This window comes from Bos taurus, chromosome 20 (genome assembly GCF_002263795.3).
Source record: "Bos taurus isolate L1 Dominette 01449 registration number 42190680 breed Hereford chromosome 20, ARS-UCD2.0, whole genome shotgun sequence".
NCBI classification, from domain to species: domain Eukaryota; kingdom Metazoa; phylum Chordata; class Mammalia; order Artiodactyla; family Bovidae; genus Bos; species Bos taurus.
The window spans coordinates 4,179,914-4,206,298 of NC_037347.1; the positions used below are offsets into that span (position 1 = coordinate 4,179,914).

The window sequence follows — 26,385 nt, forward strand, 5'->3', positions numbered from 1 at the left end:
TCCCAGGTGGCACTAGTGGTAAAGAATCCACCAGCTAATGCAGGAGATGCAGGTGTGACTCTGGCTCAGGAAGATCCCCTGGAGGAGGAAATGACAACTCACTAGAGCGAGTATTCTTGCTTGGAAAATCTCATAGACAGAGGAGCCTGGTGGGCTACAGTCTCATGGGGACCACAGAATCAGACACGACTTAGTGACTGAGTACGCATGCACAATATTTAATACAAGGGACTTGGGCATCTTTGGATCTTGGTGTCTGTTGGGGGGTGAAAGGGAGCGGTCCTGGAATCAATTCTCCCACAGATGCTGTGAGAAGAAAGGTAACGGTTACATGTCCTCAGCTCTACACCATCAATATGGCAATGGTTTTCAGACACAAGGGAACAAATATGCTGGTGTGTATAACACCCCAATTTCAGAAGATAATGTCTGGGGAAAGAAAGTGTGTCTGAGGAGCCAGCAAAGACAGTATCTGGGTAAAGATGCTTGGTGGAATCCCAGGCCAAGTGTTGGCTACGAGCTCGCCGGGAAGTCTTCCCAACTGGGCGAGACCTGCCTGCGGAGCGAGAGCTTCAGCTGTGCCCCTCCTACACCTGCTCCAGAAAAGACGGGAGAAAACACTCCCTCCCCGTGGCTTCTGTGGTGCAGCCTAGGGGCTTCCGGCAGTTCCCAGGGCTCATGAAGTGCGTCAGGGGCTGTCCTATCTCAACAGAGAGTGGAAACAAGCGATGCTTGCCATGCGACACTGGACAGCCTCTCTCGTCTCCGGGTCTGAGCTCCCTTCTCTGGGGAGAAACAAAAAGGCTCAGACCAAGATGTAGCAGCCTGCCTTCAGCTCTGTGACGTGCTACGTTTGGGAAACAGACCCCGCTGAAAGCACCCATGCCCAGAAGCCGTCCCCACAGTGTGGAGGGCTCCTGCTTATAGGACACAAGCAGTCAGGGCTTCTCTCGCCAGCTCCCTGCCTGGCAGGCTGACCGGCTGGCTCGTGCGCCACGGGAATTCTGCAAGATGCCAAGCTAACAGTCCTGCTCTCTCACGCTTCTGCATCTTTGCACACATGATGTCCTCTGTGTGGGATGACCTCCCCCACCCTGTCGGTGAGGCAACTCCTTACTCATAGTCAAGACTCTGCTCAGCTGCCACCTCCTCCAGGAAGCAAGCCCTGCCTGAGTTCCCTGGCTAGGACAGAGGACGCAGGGACAGGCAGTAACTGGAGTCTGGCTCAGCAAACCTTTAAGTGTGCCCTCCATGAGGGAACCCTTGGTTCCAGGGACGACCATCTCGGCCTTGAGGATGCAATGAACTCTCGGGAAAACTCAGAGGGCAAAGGTCGCAAGGCACAGATCCATTATACACTCAGGGTCTGTCTGTGAGGGGCCACGTCCTGCTCAGAGCAGCCCTCCGCAGGACAGATGCTACCTGAATCTCACAAGGAGGTGCTAAGTGGGCCTTCAAAGAGCAGCTCTCTTCAAAGGGCAGAACTCTATGAGGAGACAGACTCGAAGGCAATCCTGGGCCTCCAGGAGGTGGGGGTGCAGCGGTTAGGAGCACAGGCTTCAGACTCAGCCACCCCTAGGGCTGAATCCCACCCACGCTGCCTTCTAGGCACATGATTTTTGCCTCTCTGAGCTTCCCTTCCCCCATCTGACTTTATGCCTGTAAGTGAGGACTTAATGTACGTGTGTGTGCACTTACTCGCTTCAGTCATGTCTAACTCTTCTCGACCCCATGGACTGCAGGACCCACCAGGCTCCTCTGTCCATGGGATTCTCCAGGCAAGAATACTGGAGTGCGCTGCCATGCCCTTCTCCAGGGGATCTTTCCGACTCAGGGTCCAACCTGCATCTCCTGCCTTGCAGGCAGATTCTTTACCACCGAGCCACTGGGGAGGCCCAAAGACTATATGAAATGATGCATAAATCAGGCAGCTAGCATGTTTTAGTAAACAGCCACCAATACTGTTTGTTATTACATTGCTCAGTTCAGTTCAGTCGCTCAGTCGTGTCCAACTCTTTGCGACCCCATGAACCGCAGCACGCCAGGCCTCCCTGTCCATCACCAACTCCTGGAGTCCACCCAAACCCATGTCCATTGAGTCAGTGATGCCATCCAACCATCTCATCCTCTGTCATCCCCTTCTCCTCCTGCCCTCAATCTTTCCCAGCATCAGGGTCTTTTCCAATGAGTCAGCTCTTCACATCAGGTGGACAAAGTATTGAAGTTTCAGCTTCAACATCAATCCTTCCAATGAACACCCAGGACTGATCTTTAGGACAGACTGGTTGGATTTCCTTGCAGACCAAGGGACTCTCAAGAGTCTTCTCCAACACCACAGTTCAAAAATTACATTGCTCAAAAAAAATTACATTGCTCACCAACCACACTTCCTCAAGGCTCCGCCCTGGGCCCTTCGGGCTCTCCGGGCTCTCTTGTCCCCGCCCAGTGCCCTGCTCTGAGGCCAGCTCTCTGTTACACTCTGCGAGATTCTCCAGAGAGGCTCAGATGAGGGCAGAAAGGGAGGTTCAGAGAGGCTGAGGGGCCTGCCCAAGGCCACACAGAGGGTCAGACAGAGGACTGGGACGGCACCAGGCCTTTCACTCCAAGCCCAGGGCTCTCCCGCTGACACCCTCACACAAGTCGTATGGTCAGATGTCAAGCAGCAGCAGTGGGCGTGACTGTCCCCAGAAAGTGCCAGAGGGGCCCTTCTTGCTGGGAACTGTGAGTCTCTTTTCCCACAGAGGAGTCTGAGTCATGCTCCTTCCTTCCACCCTGGTGGCCTCTGTGCAGACCTTCCCCTCTGCCTGAGTGTCCTGCCCCCACTAGAGGGGGCAATTACTGTTGTGTCACCCACAGGTTATCTTCTCTTCTCTGGCAGCAAGTCTCTGACCTCTTCTGGGGGATCTTCTACTCCTCTGCCAGTCAACAAGCATGGATGTGGTAGGATTCCTCCACTTCCTGGGCTCTTCCTGGCCAGACACCCAGGATGAACCCCTAAGACTTGTGCTGAAACCGCTGGGGTGTTCTGTTTTTCCCTGAAGTCACTGAGCTGAGTTGTTCGATAAGCTGGGAACTGTATGGCCACCACCATACAGTCAACACCCTGTCTGGACACAGAGCAGGCCGAGAACCAGAGGAAGGCAGGTCCTCACTGACACTGTGCCCCTAGATCCAGGCAGACCTGAAGCCAAGCACCCTCAGTCTTCTCAGTTCCCTTTAGCTAATCAATGTTCTTTTTGAATAATCCATACAGACTAGGTTTCTGTCATCCATAACCAAAACACTTCTGACTAAAACAAGGTCTCATGGCCAGGAAGTGGCAGCATTTGGATCAAAGCCCAGGATCCTAACCACTCTATTAAACTGGCATCATCTCCTGCTCTAATCTTCATGCCAGTTCCTAACAGCAACCCATGCCCATCAATAATCCCAACAGCTGACATTTGCTGAGGGCTTGACAGCCCAGAAACTGCTCTCGCACATATCATCACTTTTCTACAAAAAGGAATTGAGATATACTTCACATACCATAAAATTCACCCTTTTAAAGTGTTCAATTCAGTGGTTTTTAGTCTATTTACAAGGTTGTGCAACAATTACCACTATCTAATTCCAGAACAATTTCATCACCCCCGAAAGACACCCAGTACCCATTAGCAGGCTCTCCTCCTCTCTCTCTCCCCCTGGCTCCTGGCAACCACTAATCTGCTTTCTATCTGTATGGATTTGCCTCTTCCGGACACACGTCATCACTTTTAACTCCAGAGGGGCCTTGTGAAGTAGTGACTCACGAGGGGCGCACAGGCCAGCAGAGTGGATGAGGCTGTGGACCCCGGTGGTACCGCCCAGCTTCAAATCCAAGCTCTAATGCTCACCGGCTGTGTGACCTTGGGCAGATGCCTGAACCTCTCTGAGCCTGGGTTTCTTCATCTGTATGATTTGATAACCTTGACAAGAGGATTAAACAAGTCATTTTATCTTGAGGCTGAGTGGGCAACATCCCAGCAATGCCAGCTGTTTCTACTATCGCCACCCCCATGCTACTGATGAAGAAATGTGGGCACAGCGGGGTTAAGGGGTGTGCCCACGGCCACACAGCAGAGGTGGCTGGGTCCCAAGTCTCCTGACCGAGTCCTCTGCTGTTTCCATTACACCACACTGGCCGAGCTGCTCCTTCACGAAAGATCGACTGTCCCCTATGCTCTGAGCCAAGCTGTCTGAAAAAGCCAAGGCTACTCCCAGCCAGGAGTGGGGGTGGGGTGAGTCATGAAATCACCGACTTCAGGGTGCTGAGGTCCCATGCGGGCGGCCTCCTCCTGCCTGGTCCTTGGGATCAGCCCACTTTGGCGGATGGGGTCCTGCCTTGACTTCTTCCAGTTTCCCCCAATCAGGCAGGTATGGGGTTGGAGGCAGGGCAGGCCCCTCTGGAATTTCAGAACTCTCCCACTCCAGCTGCCCATCTGGAACTCTTTAAAGCTCCCTTAAGCCCTGCTTCTAGACGACTTTGTTTTGGGAGTGGAGTCTCAGGCAGCTTTATGTCACAGTAAACCTCCAGTTAATACCTATTATGGCGAGGCGGGGAGGAAACCTCACTTTTAAGTTCTGGGAGAAGTAAGAAAGTTGAGTTAGAACAGAAGAGTGGAGGGAATACAGGCTCTGGGCCAGGGCGCCCTGGGATCCAACCCCACCTCAAATGTTCCCTTAATGATGTCACTTTGGGCAGGTCCCATCTGGGCAGAGTGACAGCAGGTGACTGCTCCTGCTTACTGAGCCAGGCACCGCTCAGCGAACTGTCACGGGGGATGCGGGGAAAGCGCTTTCATTCTCAACATGAGGACGGGGAAACTGAGGCTCAGAAACAGAGCGGGACACCAAGCTGAGACTGAGATGGCAAACTGAGATGTGAGCCCAGGTCTGTCAAACCCCGGAAGTCAAGGTCAGAAGCCTTGAGCGCAGCTGCAATGGGCAAATCGATGACCCAGACAAATTCCCCACACACAGCCCGGCCCACGCTCCACCCTTCGGGCCACAGACGGCAGGCTCGGGGGTGGACTCTGACCCCGGACACTGACACTCAGGTGCTCTCTCTCAGACACTGGAATCGGTACCCAAACTCCACTGCCTGGACACGGGGAAGGGCACTTCACCTCAGGACTGAAGGGGCATGTAGGTCAACGGGCCAGCAGAGGAAGCTGGTCCAGAGGGGTTGGCAGGAAAGGGAGCTTGTTCGGAGAGTTTCTGGCCATGTGACACGTGGCTTGGGGGCTTCTGGAGGATCATTCTGTTGCTGGCTCCGGGACCCTGTGAAGCCAACTACACCCCTCGCTCTGGGTCCCAGGGGGGCACACCTGCCTCCTCGCATCAATCCACCCCACTGCTGTCTGCCTCAGCTAGCTGGGAAACTGTCTGTTCTGTGCACGCCATTATTCTCCAGGCGAGCAGTCACCCACGTCACCCGTCTCTGCCCCCTCTGTTCCTTCTTGGATGCATCAGGCAGGGAAGAGGCCTCTGAAAGCAAAATACAGGCAGCACTCCCTACTCCCCCCAGTGCATAAAAAAATCAGTCTAACAACTTGCAAAACATTCACCCAGCACCTATGCTTTAGAGATCTGCCATAAAGGGTCTGCATAAACCACCCGTGTCTGGGAAAGAGGGTGTGGATCTCCATCAGTTTCACACAGGACTGAGGTTTGGCTCATGGTGTCTGGAGGTGTTGGGCATTATAGCTATTACCTTCCCTGCCTTTGCCCAGGGTCAGCCCTACCCAACACCCCTCGCCATGCCTGTGTCTTCTCCTTCCTTTATTTATTGGCTGTGCCACACGGTTTGTGGGATCTTAGTATCTTAGTTCCCCAAGCAGGGATTGAACTCACGCCCCCTGCAGTGGAAGCCTGGAGTCTCAATCATAGGACTGCCAGGAATGTCCCCTGCCAAGTCCATTTTAGATGGTATCTTAGCATCTTTAACACAGAGCCTCTTCGGGTATTGACATTCGGTTCATGTTTGCTGTGGACCAGAAGAAAAAATCAGAGAAGGCAATGGCACCCCATTCCAGTACTCTTGCCTGGAAAATCCCATGGATGGAGGAGCCTGGGGGGCTGCAGTCCATGGGGTCATGAAGAGTCGGACACAACTGAGCGACTTCACTTTCACTTTTCACTTTCATGCATTGGAGAAGGAAATGGCAACCCACTTCAGTGTTCTTGCCTGGAGAATCCCAGGGATGGGGGAGCCTGGTGGGCTGCCCTCTATGGGGTTGCAGAGTCGGACATGACTGAAGCGACTTAGCAGCAGCAGCAGCAGAAGAAAAATATTGTTTGTATATGACCCTGTTTGGTTTTATTGCATCACTGAGTTCATCACATTTTAAGTAGTTAGGCAACGGGGGTTAAGGGCTGGCCCGTGTGCAGTGACTCTTGGCAGTTTGTAATGTAGACTGCTCGGTGATTGTTTGGGGAAACTGGTTAAGAGCACATTAACATTGCTCCTCCCCCTTTAAAATACTGGAACACAGGCTCTGAAAATCTTCCATTTGACATTTTCAGGAACAGATCAGGTCTGCTCGACCAAGGATGCCTGTGGTTAATATCACCTAACCTTCAGAAAGAAGGTGGGCGGCACAGAGGCAGGCTGGTGTGTGGAGGACGAGGGCTCTTCTGACGGCCCCACAGTGCCCCTTCTCCCTCGGATCCCAGCTGTTCTCGCCATGTCTCAGCCCCTGCCCCGTGCATGAGAGGCAGAGCAGGGACCAGACGAGTCCACTGGCCGCCACGTTCGTCAGCCCTGTTGACTGGCTTAGAGATGAGCCTAGAAAACACTGTGTTTGCTGGCACTTCTGTGAACTGACCTTTCACTCTTTCCTGCTGAGTGTGAGCCCAGAGCATTTTGCAACCACATGAGACCCAAGATAAAGCCAATGCAAGGGAACTGGGAATCCAGAACAAGAGAGAGAAGCTGGACAAGAGGACACAGTGGAAAACCCTGGATCAAGCTGTGCCTGAAGCCTGCCAGTTTCCCTCTCCCAGGGCATTCTATTACAACAGTCCCCTAAATCCTCCTCTTTACTTAGGCCAGTTTGAGTCGGGTTTCTGTCATTTGCAACAAAAGCAGCCTAATTGGTACAGAGGAAAATAAGACAGTCATCTCCACGAGCCCTCACACTGGCCTGTCGGATATGTGAGCCCCTCACCACAAGGCACGGAACACTTGTGGATTCAGGAAGCCAAGCCAGTTCCCATCTCCTCCTAAGGCCTGTGTTTCCTAAAGAAATTTGCGACATGATATCAGGCACTGTGACTTCTCATCGAGATACACTTGCTCTGATTTGCTGGCTGTTGGTGATGTCAGCATAATGCTACTGATCCATGGATTAGAGTTCTTTTGCCCTAGTGGGGAGGGGCTAACACAGAGCTGTCCACAGAGGCTCCCTATGAGACTGGTGGTGCTCGGTGTGGGTATTAGTTCGTCCCTTTGTTCATTTGTTCATTCATTCATTCACAAACGCTGACTGGCTACATACAGTGTCCTTGAGTAAAACACAAAGGAGGGACAGAAAAAAAAAAAAAACAAAGGAGGGACAGGATAAAGAAGATGCGGTTCCTGCCCACAAGGGTCACGGATTAGAGCAGGACAGGCAGACAACTTCAAAAGAGTCAGCACAAAGGGATACAGAGCTGTGGGGATTAGGGGATATGGCTCTCTCTGGCTGGGAAGTGAAGTCAGACCAGGCTTTCCAGGGGATGAGAGCCCTGAGGGCGGTGAGCCAACAGGGCCTGCAGGGTGCAGGAGGCGTTTCAGGTGAGGACAGCCCTTAGGAAAGGGCAAGTGCGATGCCCTCAATACACAGCAGGTGTTTCAGGCTAAACATGGAGCCTGATGGGGAGAGGAGGCCAAGGTGAGGAAGATTTGGGTCTGTCTTGAGAGCAGAATGGCCCCATAAAGTCTGATCACACGTAACTCACCAGCAAACACGATTACACAAGTTTACGATCTGAACACCAAAGCCAAACACAAACAATTTCCAGATTAGCCTCCATTCTGGAGCAGGCAACATGAGACTTTATTTAAAAAATACTGAATACCAAAGCAAAAGCAATACAGCCCATCACTTATGTCCCCAAAGTGATGGACACCTTTTTTTTTTTTTTAATACGGAATGCTTCACAAATTAGTGTTATCCCTACACAGGGGCCAGACTCATCTTCTCTACATTTTTATAGTATGTGAGCTGCTGAGGTGAGCAGATGGACATCATTTTTAAGTCTAGGAAATAAATACTGCGCATCCCCTGTGGGTGAGGACCCAGGCTCTGAAGTCAAAGCGGAAAGTAGGTCCATACACTCTTTCCTACCCTGCAGCTCCCTGGAGACCCCACGTCCTTACCTGGAGATCGAAGAACTTGCTGTAGCGCCGGTAAATGGCCTCCGTAGAGCCACTGGACCACGTGACCCGGATGATGTAGACCTGCAGGGAGGAAGGCAGACAGCCGTCAACGCCGAGGCAGCCTCTCCATCGCCAGGGCTCTAGAGCAAAGCACCAGGGTCAGAGGCAGCAAGGCCTGGGCTTGACTCTCAGCTCCGCCCCTGACCAGCTCTATGACTTGGGACAGGCTACTCGCCCTCTCTGCGACCCAGCTTCCTCTTCAGTAAAATGGGTATAATACCCTCACCTCTGAGAGTTGTGCAAAGGATCACAGGAAATCAAGTCTAGGAAAGCATAAGCACCCTGCTTATCTCAGGAGATGCTGCTATTTTCAGGATTTCTTACTCTCCACTCAATTCAGAGAGCCATCGGGCTGGCTATTTTGTCAGCATCATTCTTAAAACTTGGAATTGTCAGAAGTCACAGCAACCTGTGGCTCTCAGCTCTCCCGAGCTTCTCATAAGCTTAGCCATCGTGTCGTTTCCTCCAGTTAGGGCCTGGGCCGAGTCATCATTTCCCTCTATGGGCAGTTTCTCCGTCTGTAAAGTGTGCTAATAACAACTGTTTCTGCTGCCTACCAGAATAGCGTGAGGCTCCGATAAAGCAGAGGATGGGAAACCACTCTACAAACCACAGGGCCATGTTTCTAATCTCTGTCACTAACTGAAGCACGCACAGAAAATAATACATCGACAACAAATTCAGGCACAAAAGGTGACGACAGGAGGTCAGAGGCCTCTGGCTGGGGACTCTGGTGGCCTTGGACCCCACCTGGGTACGCAAGGGATAAGGGATGAGCACATCTATTTCTGCTTTGCACAAATGATCTGTGGTTACAGGGCGATTTTGACATGTAAAACATACATGTGTGAAAGCCACCTAGAAAGAGAAATAAACCCGAGGGGCTGGGTGTTGTTAGAGGCACAGGAATACACAGGCAAGGCTTCTGACTCCATGAGTGCAGAGTGAGCTGGGGAGACAGCATGTGCATAAATGAAGATAAATAACATGTGGACGGTGGAAATTGCTGCAGATGCTGACTGCAGCCATAAAACTGAAAGACACTTGCCCCTTGGAAGAAAAGCTATGACAAACCTAGACAGCATATTAAAAAGCAGAGACATCACTTTGCTGACAACGGTCCATCTAGTCAAAGCTATGGTTTTTCCAGCAGTCTTGTACCAATGTGAGAGTTGGACCATAAAGTCTGAGTGCTGAAGAACTGATGCTTTTGAACTGTGGTGCTGAAGATTCTTGAGAGTCACTTGGACTGCAAGGAGATCAAACCAGTAAATCCTAAAGGACATCAACCCTGAATATTCACTGGAAGGACTGATGCTGAAGCTGAAGCTCCAATACTTTGGCCACCTGATGTGCAGTGCTGACTCATTGGAAAAGACCCTGATGCTGGGAAAGACTGAAGGCGAGAGGAGAAGGGGGCAACAGAGGATGAGATGGCTGGATAGCATCACCGACTCAATGGACAGGATTTGGAGCAAATGCCATGAGATAGTGAAGGACAGAGAAGCCTGTGTGCTGCAGCCCATGAGCTTGCAAACATTCAGACGCAACCGAGTGACTGATCAACTACAGTAGACATCATTATTTTTTGCATTTAATTTTTTTTAAATTGGAGCATAACTGCTTCACAATGTTCTGTTGGTTTCTGCCATACAACAATGTGAATCAGCTGTAAGTATACATATATTCCCGCCCTCATGAGCCTCCCTCCCACCTCCAGCTCTATGTCAGTAGAGTGCTGAGTTGAGCTCCCTGTGTCATACAGCAGGTTCCCACTAGTTATGTTTACACATGGCAGAGTATACATGTCAATGGCACTCTCTCAACTCATCCCACCCTCTCCTTCCCCTGCTGTATCATTATTTTACTGTGTTGATAAACCTTTCTTTCAACCAGAGTGCCTGGACTTTTCTCCTGGGAACCTCCTTTCCCACCTCAACACAGTCCTTTAGACACCACGCTGGGTACCACTGTCCACGGTGACTGGTTAAGGAGTGATCACGTGACTCATGCCAGGCCAATCACAGGCACTAAGAACCAGCCCTGGGACTTCTGCTCCCACCCTGAGAAAAACCAGTTCTCTCTTCCTTGAAGTTGCTCTGCTGTTAGGACATGACCTGGAGTCGCTGGGGGATCACAGCATCATCACTTGGGAGGAATGTGCCTGAGAATGAAATCAGCAGATTTCTGATGACACGGTCTGACCCTTAGATCCAGCTTTGCATGTAGCTCCGTCTACTCCTGGTCTCTCCTGAGCCAGTAAATCTCGGGCCACACCCACACTCCGGGAATATTTTTGAAGCCAGTTTGAGTTGGGTTTTTGACACATGTAATTTAGTCCTGACTGGCACAGGAAGCGGGGCAGGAGAGCTCTCTAAAGCTTGAAGTCATTGTGGTGTACCTTGAAGGGCATGTCGATCCAGAGAGCAGGAGAGGAAGGAAGAGGCCGTGGGTGGTGGGGGACGACGGTGGAGCAAAGACCAGCTCAGGGAGTACGGGGGGCCACACCTGGCAGTGGTTTCCAAGGTGGTGGTAAACAAAGTCTCTTCCCAAATGAGTTCTTGCTAGGATACCTTCATTCAAAACAGGAAAAGGAGGAGCAGCTTTGGGCAGAGGGAGCCAGAGCCCACTGTAAACACCAGGGACTTATGGGAGAAGTTTCTCCTGGTGAGAAGAGATGAAAAATTGAAAGACGAATCAGGACAAGGTGGGAGGTGCCCTTGAATGCCCAACTCAGAGGTTCACCGGGGACTCTCCAAATCCAACATCTATTTCATTTCAGTGAAGCACAGCAGGGAGGAAGGGACTTGGGCTCTTGAATCACAGTTTCCTTATCTGTAAAATGGAGTCATCAAGCCCACCTCACATAGCTTTATGATGATTATCAGAGATAAAGCTCTGAGTTCCTTGCCTGGCAGAGAGGAAAGGTTCAAGAAATCTTAGTATCCTGCACCCCGATTCCCCAATGCCTACCCAGCCCCTGTTTTAGAAAGAAATGATTTCATGATTTCACCAGGGATTCATGTATCTTGGCCCTTTTCTCTCCCACTAGTCCTGGGTCACTCATGGAGCCAAAGAACAGGTCAAGGCATCCTCTGGGAGACAGTCACCCTGGAAAAGTGATTTTACAACAAAAAGAGTTGTTATCAAAGCCACGCCAATAGTCATTAGTGTTATGAAAAAGAAAACACCAATTCTAGTTCACTAGAATGAAGTAGACAGTCGGACAGTCCGGACCCTACTCTTGGAGAGTGGGAAGATGGGCAATAAACCAGCTGATGAAGAAATATGTGTATAATTTAAGTTACAGTCCGTGCTAGGAAGGACCCCAAAGCCTGCTGTGAGAGTGCAAGACACAAGTGGTGGGGGTGAGCGTTCCTGGAAAGGAAAGTCCCTCCAAGGAAGCAGACTCTGAACTGACACCCGAAAGATGAGGAACTGGTCTGGAGAAGAGCTGAGGAATGTGTATTCCACACAGAAAGAGAAGTGCAAACAACGATGCGCAAGCTGGAAAACGCTTGGCCTGTCGAGGAACCAGAAGACCATTATGGCAGAACAGCACTGGCGGGGAAGGGGGTGCTCCCAGGCGGGGAAGGGGGTGCTCCCAGGAGGGGCAGCGGAGGCATCACCGCAGGCTTACACACCAGGGCAAGGAACTTTATTCTTCTGAAGGTTTGTGAGGCACAGGGGTTGGGGAAAAAGCATGAGATATAATTTAATGTATATTTAAAAATAAATACATATATATATATAGAGATAGATAGATAGATAAATATACCCACAGGCATACCTCTGGCTGTTGTGTAGAAAATGGTCTTGAAAAGGAGCAGGGAAACTAGTAAACGGGCTTCCCCGCATCTGAAAGGGACCACGGAACTCAGTCAACCAAATGGTCCCACCTTCCAGATGGGTAAACTGAGACCCAGAATGCACCTTACCAAAAGCCCCCATCCTGGGGGATGTACAAGCAAAGTTTAGATGACTATCTGTGAAGGACAATGCCAATGTGGATTAAAAAACAAGAAAAAAAAAAAAGATAACTGAAGATGTAAAAGCCAACACAGAGCATACACCCAAAAATGGAGAAAAACAATTCTGCTTACATAATTCATTCTTGACCTCTTGCTTACAATTTTTAAAGTTCTGTCCCTATGGTACAAGAACTCTGCAGCAGATCTAATTGGTTTACTGGAATCAACCTCTGAACACAATTTGATAGCTTCACTTTTTAGGCACAGATCTAACTTTTTAATAAGAATGGTCCCACTGCAGAGCTTTGGCCTTTCCCAGGGCTTGGGGGCTGGTGAAGGAGCCCGTGTGATGGGTTCTAATGCCAGCCCTGCTGTGGTTGAAACTCACAAGGTATCAGTCTCTCTGGCCACAGCATCCTCCTCTCTAACATGGGCACAGGAAACCAACTTATGGTTCCCAAGGGGTAAGCAGAGCAGGGATAAACTGGGAGGCTGCTGCTGCTGCTGCTAAGTTGCTTCAGTCGTGTCCGACTCTGTGTGACCCCATAGACGGCTCCCCCGTCCCTGGGATTCTCCAGGCAAGAACACTGGAGTGGGTTGCCATTTCCTTCTCCAATGCAGGAAAGTGAAAAGTGAAAGTGCGGTTGCTCAGTCGTGTCCGACCCTTAGTGACCCCATGGACTGCAGCCTACCAGGCTCCTCTGTCCATGGGATTTTCCAGGCAAGAGTACCGGAGTGGGGTGCCATTGCCTTCTCCGAAACTGGGAGGTTAGGATTGACATATGCACACTACTATATATAAACTAGATAACTAATGAGAGCCTACTGCCTAGCACAGGAATGCAATACTCTGTTATGACCTCTCTGGGAACAGAGTCTAAAAAAGAGTGGATATACGTTTAAGTACAACTGATTCACTTTGCTGCGTACCTGAAATTAACACAACAGTGTAAATCAAATATACTATAAAAACTAATTTAAAAACAAATAAAATGGAATGGGGATAGTATTTCTCCCGAGGACTCACTATAACAACTGAGGTACACAGGGCCTTGTCCAGTGCCCAGCACCCACGAGCTGTGTCTGGTGTTCCAGCTGGCCTGGCGCCCCCGTCTCTCCTTTTGGTGGCAGCCCCCAATTCCCCTGGCTGGCCTGGCACCCCGTCTTTCCTTTTGGTGGCGGCCCCCAATTCCCCTGGCTGGCCTGGCGCCCCGTCTCTCCTTTTGGTGGCGGCCCCCAATTCCCCTGGCTGGCCTGGCGCCCTGTCTCTCCTTTAGGTGGCGGCCCCCAATTCCCCTGGCTGGCCTGGTGCCCCGTCTCTCCTTTTGGTGGCGGCCCCCAATTTCCCTGGCTGGCCTGGTGCCCCGTCTCTCCTTTAAGTGGCGGCCCCCAATTCCCCTGGCTGGCCTGGCGCCCCGTCTCTCCTTTTGGTGGAGGCCCCCAATTCCCCTGGCTGGCCTGGCTCCCCGTCTCTCCTTTTGGTGGCGGCCCCCAATTCCCCTGGCTGGCCTGGCACCCCGTCTCTCCTTTAGGTGGAGGCCCCCAATTCCCTTGGCTGGCCTGGCGCCCCATCTCTCCTTTAGGTGGCGGCCCCCAATTCCCCTGGCTGGCCTGGCGCCCCATCTCTCCTTTTGGTGGCGGCCCCCAATTCCCCTGGCTGGCCTGGCGCCCCGTCTCTCCTTTTGGTGGAGGCCCCCAATTCCCCTGGCTGGCCTGGCGCCCTGTCTCTCCTTTTGGTGGCAGCCCCCAATTCCCCTGGCTGGCCTAGCGCCCTGTCTCTCCTTTTGGTGGCATCCCCCAATTCCCCTGGCTGGCCTGGCACTCCGTTTCTCCTTTTGGTGGCGGCCCCCAGTTCCCCTGGCTGGCCTGGCACCCCGTTTCTCCTTTTGGTGGCGGCCCCCAGTTCCCCTGGCTGGCCTGGCTCCCCGTCTCTCCTTTAGGTGGTGGCCCCCAATTCCCCTGGCTGGCCTGGCGCCCTGTCTCTCCTTTTGGTGGCGGCCCCCAGTTCCCCTGGCTGGCCTGGCTCCCCGTCTCTCCTTTAGGTGGTGGCCCCCAATTCCCCTGGCTGGCCTGGCGCCCTGTCTCTCCTTTTGGTGGCGGCCCCCAGTTCCCCTGGCTGGCCTGGCACCCCGTCTCTCCTTTTGGTGGCGGCCCCCAGTTCCCCTGGCTGGCCTGGCGCCCCGTCTCTCCTTTTGGTGGCGGCCCCCAATTCCCCTGGCTGGCCTGGCTCCCCGTCTCTCCTTTAGGTGGCGGCCCCCAATTCCCTTGGCTGGCCTGGCTCCCCGTCTCTCCTTTTGGTGGCGGCCCCCAATTCCCCTGGCTGGCCTGGCGCCCCGTCTCTCCTTTAGGTGGCGGCCCCCAATTCCCCTGGCTGGCCTGGCTCCCCGTCTCTCCTTTAGGTGGCGGCCCCCAGTTCCCCTGGCTGGCCTGGCGCCCCGTCTCTCCTTTTGGTGGCGGCCCCCAATTTCCCTTGAAAAGCCATGCCTCTTCTTTCCCTTGTCTTTGTGACAGACAGTGTCACGTTCCAAGCCTGGCTACCAGAGTATATCGGTCCCTGGCTTCAATAATGGCTCAGGGATGGGCACGTCACCCACGCCAGGGTGATGAGACTCAGTTCTGGATGTCTGACGGCACAATGAGGAAAGAGACTGCTTTCCTCACTGCAGCGACTAACTGGGAGACCATCACACCGAGACTTAAGATGGAGAAAGCGCAGAAGTAAGCAGAGGTCAGAGCAAGAGAGACGCGCCAAGTCCCATGACATTGTTTGAATCCCTGGATCCAGTATCCTGGACATTACCTAGACACAGGCCCAAATTTTTCCTTACTTATTTAAGTCAGTTTGAGTGAGTTTCTGTTACTTTCAACCAAAGCAATCCTAATACATCTGATCTTGGCTTTTAGATTATATCTCCAAAACAGTTTAATACCCAGTGGCCTGGCATTAAGAAATTAAAAGTAGACTTCACAACAGCCAAAAGGTGGAAACAATGCAAGTGTCCACTGATGGATGAATGGATAAGCAAATTGTGGTATATTCGTACAATGGAATATTACTCAGCCTTAAAAAAGGAAATTCTGCCATATTCTACAATATGGATGAAACTTGAAGACATGAGATGCTAAGTGAAATAAGCTGGTTCACAAAAAGACATGCTGTGTGATTCCACTCATAGTAGGTACTTAGAGTAGTTAAATTCCTAGAGACAGAAAGTAGAATGGCAGTTGCCAGGGACTGGGGAAAGGGGAACGGAGAGTTAGTGTTTAATGGGTTATGCAGGTTCAGTTCCGGAGATGAAAAGAGCTGTGGAGACGGATGGTGGTGATGGAGCACGACGATGTGAGTGCACTTAACACCCCTAAGCTGGACCCTTAAAAACGGCTGAAATGGTAATGTTTATGTTATACATATTTTATCACAATTTAAATAAATAAATAAGCAGACATCCTTCAGAAATTTACACAGTACCTGTCATACTCCCTGGACACGACACTATAATTTTATAGTGTAGTCCTCAAAACATGGGCTGCATACCTGAAGAACTTTTATACCCAGAACATATTTTCAAAAACACAAAACCAGCTCAACAGTAAGGAAACAAACCGACCTGATTACATGATGAAAAAAGACCTAAACAGACACTTTATTGAAGAGGATATATGGATGGCAAGTAAGTGCATGAGAAGATGTTCAACACCATTAGGCATTAGAGAAAGGCAAATTAAAACCATGATGAGGTATCACCATACACCCATTAGAATGGCGGAGATAGGAGATGCTGACAAAAACGTGGGCACAGGAACTCTCAGACATTGCTGCTGGGAAAGCAAGGTGGCACAGCTACTCTGGAAAGATCCTTGATGGGTGCTGGACCACTGGGTGAATGGTTATTGGAGAAAGGGAGGGTCACACAGGCTGAAGATATCACCCCAGGAATTACTCTCCCAGCAAAGGGGGAAAATATCGCTTTTCAGTGGAGAGATCTGGTGACCACAACTGTAACAGTGATCAAACCTAATGTCACCAATAAGAGGGATAATTAGACACTGAATGGTCCCTGAGGTGATACAGTAGGAGTATACAAAATCTGTCAAGTATCGATACCACAACATTTAACCTGAATCTCAAGCCTCTTGACCCAAGTTTCAATTCATAGAAAATAGAGGAGGTCGAGAAACAAGCTCAATGACACCAAAAGGAAACAATCAGACAGATCCAGAAGATGGGATGGTTTACAAGTCCACTCACAGGGCAGAGTTCAAATGCTACCTCCTCCAGAAAGCCCTCCCTGACTGCTCCCACCCCATCAATATTAGATTGGGTCTCCGTGGCACACGTCTCCTTGGAACCCACCTCCTCATCACAAAGTCAATCACATTTTACAGCAATTGCTGAGAGCAGGAACCATGACTGTCTTGTACACACACTGAATGCCCAGCACTGAGGTCAATGGAAAAATCTATACTTTGTGGGAAAAAAAATGAGGAAGAAACAGAGAAGCCAGGAAGTCCAGCCCTCTCTGGCTCTGTCCTGCTTCAGCATGGGACTCCCTTCAGCATGGGACTCCCTTCCTCTGGGAATGAGGAAGCAGAGACCATACTGGTGTCTGAGGGCCACCAAGGGCTTCCTCTCGCTCCCCACAGGAGGCTCTAAACTGGAATTAGCCACCATCAAAACCCCTTCTTACACAATCTCAGCAGCAGAGTCTGAATGATTAACTAAGTCTAGACTCCCCAGGCCTGGGTTTCCCACAGGGGCTCAGAGTCACCAGGGCCAGACGTCCTGAGCTTCTACTTCCTCTGAGTCCACAGGGAGATGAACTGGTGGCGAGGGGCAGGCTAAGGTGGGGGCAATGAGCCATAACAGGGTGCTTGGGCTCAAGGTGGGCTTGGTCTCCCCCAAATCCTCTTGAGCTTGCAGGTCAGGCGAACACCTTCCACGCTGTCCTGTTGAGGCTGGAGATTCAGAAATGTAGTGACTTGCCTGAGGTCACAAGCTACGCTGTGCAGTGCAAGGACTCTGCCCTCCCATTATTTCCAACCCCGACAGCCTTGCCACCCCGGGGAACCATGCCCTTGCCCAGCAGCTGGGCCACAGCTGACCTGGCAAGGTGCCTGCTCGCTTTCTATCTTAGAGGTCCTCCTGAGAGCCTGCTGGAGGCTTCTGAGTTCAGGGCTTAAGAGGGCCTGGACTCACCCTCTGCCTCCATCTCAGCTAGCTGCATGGTCTTGGGAAAGGGGCCTGACCTCTCTGCAACTCAGCTTCCTCCTCCGTAAAAACAGGGGGATCATAATAGCATCAACCTCAGAGCTTGTGTGATAATTAATGGGAAAACGCACAGAGAGTGCCTAACATGGCCCTGGCACAGGGTAAACGTTCCATGAAGAGAAGCCACCGTCGTCGTCATCCTCACTAAGAGCTAAACACAGGGACATGAAGCTGAGGGGACCTTGCCCCTGCTCTCCATCTTGACAGGGGAGCCCCCCAGAGTCCCCTCTCCAGTCCCCATCGCCCCAGGGCCCTGCCCCTTCCACTGTCTTCTCTGGGCCCACGGCCATGCAGAGGGACTGCCCCTCCAGGGCCTGGGCACAGGTCTCCCAGCTGTTGGATGAGCCAGGGTGCTGCCCCTCCCACCCCAACCCCTGGCCTCCGTCTTGAGCCTGCTTGGTGCTGGGGCTTCAGCGGCCCTGACCCTTCCTCTCTCCGGGCTGAGGACCATTCCAGGGAGGCCCAGGGCAGTGTGACCTGCCAGGAGTCATCATAAACAGGGTGGAAACCCCACCTGCTCATAGATGCCATTAGGTGTCCTGAAGCCTGGGCCACAGGAACCCACCCTGTCCTGGGGCCTCCAGAGACCACTTTTCTTCAACTCAGACTGCTTCTGGGAGACATAGAAGCCCCCTGGGAGATGCCAAGAATCCATCCATCGACCCCCTACATGAGAAGTGCCCCCTCTCCCATCCCACAGCCAGGGATGGTCAGTCTCTCTCAGGAACCTGAAATCAGACCTGAATATGCTGGCTCTGAGAGGATACTGCTGCAGCCCGAGCCACCTCCAGTTTGCGACAGACGTCTGGTCTGCAGAGCGGGATGAAGGAAGGAGACAGAGGGGAGCCTTGCTCGGCTCCCACGCGCTCTCCAGATCCTGCTTCTGGGGCCCGCCCGGGGCTGCTGGGACACAGGACAGGGGACTGGCCTTCCAGTTAACGCCCCTCCCGGCATGAAGAAGGTCCGTGTGCAGCTAAAAGAATTCTGTGGTTTCGGGGAAAGTTCAGGCATCATCTTAGGTATAAGAACAGATCTCAATCTCAAAAAAACTATGTATACAATATATACATGTATGCATGTGCTTGTGTATATTTAATCTGTGTAGTTACATTCTGGAGAAAGAAATAGCAACTCACTCCAGTATTCTTGCCTGGAAAATTCCTTGGACAGAGGAGTCTGGTGGGCTATAATCCATGGGGTCGCAGAGAGTTGGACACGACTGAGCAAGTGTGCATGCGCACACACAGAGTGACATTCTACAGTCACTGTGACTACTGACTTAGTGAATGCAGACCTGCCGCTCCCAGGGGAAATGAGGGCTGGGGCCTTGCAAGCCTCTGATCACAGCATTTTCATCTAGTAGTCAACAGTACACAGCCTGGTTGTATGTTTCTCTTTAACGACACCTTACTTAGTGTATGTTGTTCATTCACTAACCTTGACCTCATGGCCAGTGGCACTGGAACTAATGCCTGAACGGAGCTTACCTAACACCCATATTTTCTCCAAAAGGCACAACACAGCCATCCTGGGCTTAGGAACCCTAGACTGCCCTTCAGCAGCACGTTTGAGGTCATTTTAAACAGTGAAATGGCTGATAAAGAGCGCAAGAATGTGAAGACAATGTAGCACTAAACAGGCCATGACAAAGACACTTATGCAGAGTATTAAGAGCTGCAACAAGAAAGCAGAGGTCGCTGTGTTCAACCCCAGCTGGGAACACGCACATCAGGCCACACACAATTTCTGCTGCCATGCACATGCCCACGTCTGCAAGTGACTGGGGAAGCACTGCAAGTATTGGCTGGATTAGAAATAAAGTTCAGCAAATAGGCAAATCCCCAAATATGACATCCACAAATAACACGGATTGACTATATTCTATATAAATGTGCATACGTACATAACCCCCTGATATGTATAAATAAATAGACATATAAATGTACATATACGGTTTGCTCTGGGTTGGTAGGAATATTAGACTTTAAAAATTCTCTTCTTGAGACTCCCCTGGTGGTCCAGTGTCCACCTGCCAATACAGGGGACACAGGTTTGATCCCTTGTCTGGGAAGATGCCACATGTCAGGGTCCAACGAAGTCTACGAGCCACAACTACTGAGCCCATGCGCCCAGAGTCCATGCTCTCCCACAAGAGAAGCCCCCGCAGCGAGAAGCCCACGCGCCACGGCGGGAAGGCAGCCCCCGCTTGGTGCAGCTGGAGAAAGCCTGGCTGCAGCAATAAAGGCCCAGCAGGGCCAAAAATAAATGAATATTAAAAACTTCTCTTCTTGATGCTTTCTTGTAGTCTTCTTCATATTTTCTATAGTCTGTTTTCTTTTAGGGGAAAAAAAAAAAAGTCACTTTCCTAGGAGAACAGGAAGAAATGTGTCTGACTCAGCACCGTGAACTCCAAGGTGGAACGAGCCCCAGCTTCCCGCACCACCCTGGCTCACCCTCTGGTGCGCCAGTCCGGATCACGGAGCACCCCCGGGTGCAGATGCAGCTGAGGACAGAGGCGGGAGTGCGGGGCGGGGAGGAGCTGGGAGTGGGCAGAGGGGGGCCTCGGCCCTGACCGCACTCCAAGTTTAGGGAGGTCCTTTGCGCCTTTCAGCCTCTGTGTTCTCTGAGGATAATGGGATAAGGATGCTCGTCCTTCTTATCTCACAGGCAAAGACTGAATGAGGTATTTTTTTCAAAGTTCCTGAAATGGAATCTACCTTGGTCAGAATCTCTGCCCATGGCTGGGATTTGAGAGAGAATGTTCCATAAATGCTTCCTATGGCCTCCAGTCACCTCTTTTGGCAGGTCCAATCTAGCCCCATGGGTTGGGGGTTCCCAGTGCCTGGAGGACCCCATTAAACACACAGAAATTTACATTCCATTTCTAAGTGACAACAGCCAAGAGGTCACCCATGAATAAAGATTTAAACTAGAACAAAGTTTAGAGGCCTTTAAAAAATGCCTGGAACCAGGGCTGGGCATGGCTAAGTAGTGGCCCAGAAACGGGCAAGCCCCAGGCAGCTCGGTTTAACTGCCATGCCCTCTCCCTGCAGACCCACTGGCCCAGAGCTCTGCCCACAGCCGCAGCCCTGGGAGAGGCCCCAGAACTCCACCGATACAGCCTCCCCAGGGCAGGATGATATGAAACAGCTGTCTTCCCGCCTCGGGAGTGCTGTGATCTCATATGCTTTCATCATGTGAACTCACAAAACATGAGAAGGTGTTTTTGCCCTGAGAATAAAATCCCTGAGGCACGGGGGAATGGCCTCCAATCACACTTTGTTTCTGCAGATCTCTGTGGTGGGGTTTCTGGGGCTGAAATTCCCCACTGATGTTAATTAGAAGGGGCGTGGCTTCTGCACTAGTCACGGGACAAAGGGATTTCATTTTGATGGGAGGGGTGCGGTGGCCAGAGGTTTACATTTGGGGGAGGGTCTGGGGACGGGTGTGGTCCAAGCTCTTCTCAAGCGAAGGTCTTTGCTTAGATGACAGTCTCAGGGCACGCAGGAGCTTGGGCACACCAGCGGGTTTCAGGTGATTCAGGGCTCGGCACTCAAACTGCAGGGAATCCCACAGTGAGAAAGTCAGTCTCTGCCATTCCCTTCCAGCCCTGACTGGCTCAGAAAGTTGGCAGTCGTGGTTTCTTAACACCCCTTCCAGCACTTGTTGGTCTCATTTCCTGAAGAAGGGACAGAAGACCTCAGGGCAGGCAACCCTTGCCAGGAAGAACTTTAACACGCTGATTTTCTTTTTCCTTTCTATTTAGTTCCCTTCTATTTCTAGCGAGGGCTGCTGGTTTTCCACTTACAGTGGACAGCTAAAATTTCCTTTAAAAATAATGTAAGTCAAAAAAAAAAAAAGAGTCAGTTTGAAGAACAACACTGAGTTAAGGATTAAGGATATATGGTACAGGGGTTTGTGGCAGGATGGTGGCGGTGGGACAGTCCCCAATGAGGGCAGGGCTGTTTTAAGTGGAATTCCTTGCCATTCTCATCTGTCTGGAGCTGTTGTTTACAGGCCAATGAGCCCACATTTCTCAAGGTGAAAGCCCTCTCCTGGCTCTGAAGTATTGATGGGGAGCCTGGAATGACCTGGGAGACCAAAGAACACATCGAAAGCAAGGGTACCAATAGGACAGCAGGGTTGGGGCTGTTTTCCTGCAAGGGCTGAGAGAAAGGAGCACCAGCAAGACACAACTCTGCGGCCCATTAGTGATGCCTGCCCTGGGCCCCGGGCCCCGGGTGGACACGTACCACACAGCTCTGATTAGGGCAGCTCCTCCATTCTACAAATGGGGATTCAGAGAAGTGTCGTGACTTGCTAGGGGTTCCACTCCCAGCATGGACTCTTTAAACTTCCATGGTAGTATGCAAATTTCCTTGCACGTTCCTCGGGGCCTCCTGCACAATGACACCCCAGAGGACTTCACATTTGGAGAGTTCTTAGGTGATTAGCCAGTGGTCAAATTGGCCTGCAAGAAGCCCGCGGCTGCTGGTGAGGTGGGTGGGTTCCCAGACTTTCCACCCTGGTTTCCACTAGGCATTGCCGCTTTTAGCTCTTCTATATGTGGAACAGGGTGTAACCGGTCCACACTGCCACAAGGCAACCCTCAGTGGAGCCTCTAGACAGGGCTCAGGCTCCTCCATTGCTCACGGTCTTCCTTTGCCTGCTTCAAGCCGACAGCACAGGGTTCCAAGACTTTAAAATATACAAAAATCCTGCTCTAGATCATCCCTCATTTTATAGTTGGGGTTATGAGGTCATAGAGGGGAAGGGACTTGCCAAGGCCACACAGCAAGTGGGGAGGAGAGTTGGAACCAGATCTAGGGCCCTCTTAGGATGAGGGCTGAGGATGCTGGAGCTCCAATCTGGAATGCTGTTTCTCAGGTGTGGGGAGCTCTTTTTGGATTGAGAGAGGAAAAACTCCATCTCTCATGCAGCACGAAGAAAAGTGAAAGTGTCAGTCATTCAGTCATGTCCAACTCTTCGCAACTCCATGGACTGTAGCCCGCCAGGCTCCTCTGCCCAGGGAATTCTCCATATTGAGGGGCTATGACTTCTGTTCACAGACCACACAGTTCCTGCAGCAAGTCCTTAGCCCAGGATAACTAAAGCTGTCCTGCACTGCAGCCAGAACAACCTTTATTAAACACAAAACATGTGCAGCCCTGAAATCAAGCAGCAGTGTTAGTTTCAAGATCTAGATGGGTTTCTGGGGATATGTCTGAGGGCGCCCAAGAGTCTATAAACCCTCGTTTAAGAAACCGACTTTGAAAGGTAACTGCGACCTTCTGGGACACCCCAATAAAGCTCCCACACCGGTTGGGTTTCTGGGTTGGTGGTTCCTGGGAAGAGCTTGGTGATTAAAGACTGGCTGGGCTCCAGGCCCACCTCGCTGGCTATCTGCTGCCAGGGCTTAAGGCGGAGGACAAAGTCACTAAAGGGCGGGGAGGTGTGGGGCTGGGGTGGGGTGAAGCAGGAGGTAAGGAGGGAGAGGAAGAGAGAAGGGTGGAGGAGAAGGGGAGAGCGGGGAGAGGGCAGGGGCAGCTGGCTAGGCTCCACCAGCTTAACTAATGGGAAACATGATTCTGCCATTCCCCATGGAGACCACGCGCTCCCTTTGGTTCCCGATCTGTCAGCTCTCCCCAGATGTCTGCCCAACATCTGGCCTATGTAGGTCAGCATTCCCAACCTCTTTTTAGAATTGCAAAACCCTGCTGCATGTTTGATTTCCCAACACCCCAGAGCAGCATCACCACCGGAAGTGCTGAGAAACGTGTTATTTCTCTTTTTAAAGAAGGTCCATTAAATTTATATTAGTCATCCAGTCGTGTCTGACCCTTTGCGACCCCACGGACTGTAGCCCACCAGGCTCCCCAGTCCGTGGGATTCTCCAGGCAAGAATACAAGAGTGGGTTGCCATTTCCTTCTCCAGACATTAAGTTTAATCCTGGAGAAATGCCACTGAGTGTCATGATGCCCTTGAGACCTAGGATGTCAGAGTGAGGCAAGACCAAGCTGAGTGGTGTGTGTGTGTGTTAGCTGCTCAGTCATGTCTGACTCTTAGCGACCCCATGGACTGGAGCCCGCCAGGCTCCTCTGTCCATGGAATTCTCCAGGCAAGAATACTGGAGTGGGTTGCCATTTCCTTCTCCAGGGGATCTTCCTGAGCTGAGTGGGGGCCTAAAATAAAAGCAGCATCCATGCCAGGAAACCTGCTGGCTACATGCTGACCCTGTGCTGGGCGCTCTGTGGTTCTTTAGTCACTAACTTGTGTCCGACACTTTTGTGACCTCATGGACTGTAGCCCTCCAGGCTCCTTTGCCCATGGGATTTTACCAACATCATGTCAATCATCATGAAAGGCCTGTCAGAAGGTGGGGCCGTCCTCAGGTGGGGGAGGTGGAAACCCAGGGCCATGCTGCCACGCTCAAGGCCAGGTAGCTGGGAAGCGGGCGACCTCAGTCTCAAGCCCAGCTCCTTCAGCCCCCGAAGTCCCTTCTCCTCCTCCCAGATCCCCAAGGCCAGGCCTGGCCCCAGGCAGCGTTTTCCTGTCCCGAGTCAGCGTCAGGATTGCCAAGCTCAGGCGCCACAGCAAGTGACATACAGAGTGCGGCTGGCAGCCAAGGTTTTTTCTTTTCAATCTTTTCAATTAAGTGAATGCTTGGAAAGGGGCCCAAATACAAGTGCTTGTGGTGTTAGCAGCAGATAGAACGCTCTGGTTCAGGACTGACTGTACTCCTCGCCCCTAGGACACACAGTAAATGCTCAGGTGGGCGATAAGGCTGGTCTCAGACTGTGCCTACGGGCAGAGGGCTGCCAAGCTGGGAGGTGGGAGACAGGTCCAGTTTATCTCTAAAGTGCAAGTAAAACTGAGTCTCTCTTCTGCTACAAACACTTCAGTTCATTTATTCATTCAGCAAATATAGAGCACCTACTGTGTACCAGGCTCCCTTCCAAAGGCTAGAGATATGGCCATGAACCAGGAAGACAGAAGTCCTGACCCTTCTGGAGCTCTCAGACAGTGAAGACAACAAAGGCATGTCAGGTCTTTAGGGGGCCTCCTCCCGCTCCCACCTGACCAGGTGCTCCCCTGCCTGTGACCCCTGCGCCTCCCATTGCCTCTGGAGGGAGCATCTTCTCTCCCTTCACCTGTATAGCAACTCGTCACTTCCCAGGAGTCAGTGCAGAGGTCGCCTCCTCCTGGAAGCCTTCCTGGAGACCCTCATTCTCCAGGTTCCCACTAGGGCTGCCCTTGCTCAGCACATGTTCTTCCGGGAAATCTGTTCACATGACTTCAGCCCACTCCCCTGGGGGCCCTCAAGCCAGGCCTGTAGGGCTCACCCTAGTCTGTGCTGCGCCTGCTCTCAGGAACTGCCCAGTGGGAGACCAACAGGCGGATGGAGAGGCAGGGGAGCAGAATGAGAGAAAGCCAAGACAGGGCCACACGGTCATAAATCAAGGTGGCCTCATTCAAGGCTCTGAGTCTGGGGTAACAATGCTCTTGGAATGGCTGAGTGAACAGTTCAACTGCCAAGCATGCTGGAAACAGAATCGGCTTTGTTACAGAGAAGAATGCAGGCACAGGGCCCAGCCTGGGAGAGAGGTCCACTCTTCACCCCGAGACCTCTCTGGACAGGCGATGGAGAATAAGAGAACAGCAAAGGAGCAACTCCAACTGCGGGTGGAGGCAGCATTTCACATCATCCAAGAGTCCGGGCAGCCGAGGGGACTCTTAGGAGGTGATGGGCTCATTCTTCCTGTCTGGGGTGGTGGTTATGAGAACCTATACACGCACAAAAGCCAACAGAATGTGATACCAAAAAAGGGAATCTTCCTGCATGCTGCTGCTGCTGCTAAGTCACTTCAGTCGTGTCCGACTCTGTGCGACCCCATAGGTGGCAGCCCACCAGGCTTCCCCGTCCTTGGGATTCTTCAGGCAAGAACACTGGAGTGGGTTGCCATTTCCTTCTCCAATGCATGAAAGTGAAAAGTGAAAGTGAAGTCGCACAGTCGTGTCTGACTCTAGCGACCCCATGGACTATAGCCTACCAGGCTTCTCCATCCATGGGATTTTCCAGGCAAAAGTACTGGAGTGGGGTGCCATTGCCTTCTCCGAATCCTCCTGCATGCATGCATATAAATCAAAAATTAAAATTAACAACTACTCTTTAATGCCATTAAAAAAAAAAAAAGGCACTGGCTTTCGGGTACCTGGGTGTGATTCTGGGCTCTATAGCTTACCGCTGCTGTGGGACTTCATAAGTCACTTCATGGCTCTGAGTCTCCATTTTCTTATTTGTAAAATGGACAGAACAGTCGTACCTACTTTACAGGGTTGGCTAGGGATTCAACAGGCTAATGCAGGGCAGAATCTTGGCACACAGCCTGACTTACAGGAAGCTGCGAGAGCAATCACTAATAACTCTGTCAGAGATGGGGCCCTAGAGGCTCAGGCTGAGCCTGTCCCCCAGCCCCCTCCAGGCTGACTCAAATCTGTCGAGACAAGCTATGTTAAAGGGAAAAGTCAGGAATGTCTCGCTGTGAAATCCAATCAACTGCCCTCCCTGAAGCCCATCTTTCCCTCACTGCTGGGGTCTCACCCAGAGGATGGGCATGACCCACTCGCAGGGCCAGGGGGCCCAGCCCCTCTGTTCTTCTAGACGGAGACTCAGAGCTGGTGGAAACTCTCGCTGGACCGG

General features: G+C 51.7%; 1 protein-coding gene across 1 annotated transcript in view; it reads right to left on the minus strand.

The window, feature by feature from the left end:
• The window catches only part of SH3PXD2B (SH3 and PX domains 2B), a 123,376-nt gene that overhangs the window by 79,754 nt on the left and 17,237 nt on the right, over positions 1–26,385 (minus strand). The window contains exon 2 of the mRNA XM_024981427.2: positions 8,384–8,464. Coding sequence (XP_024837195.1) covers positions 8,384–8,464 — 81 coding nt within the window. The remainder of the gene's footprint in view (positions 1–8,383; positions 8,465–26,385) is intronic.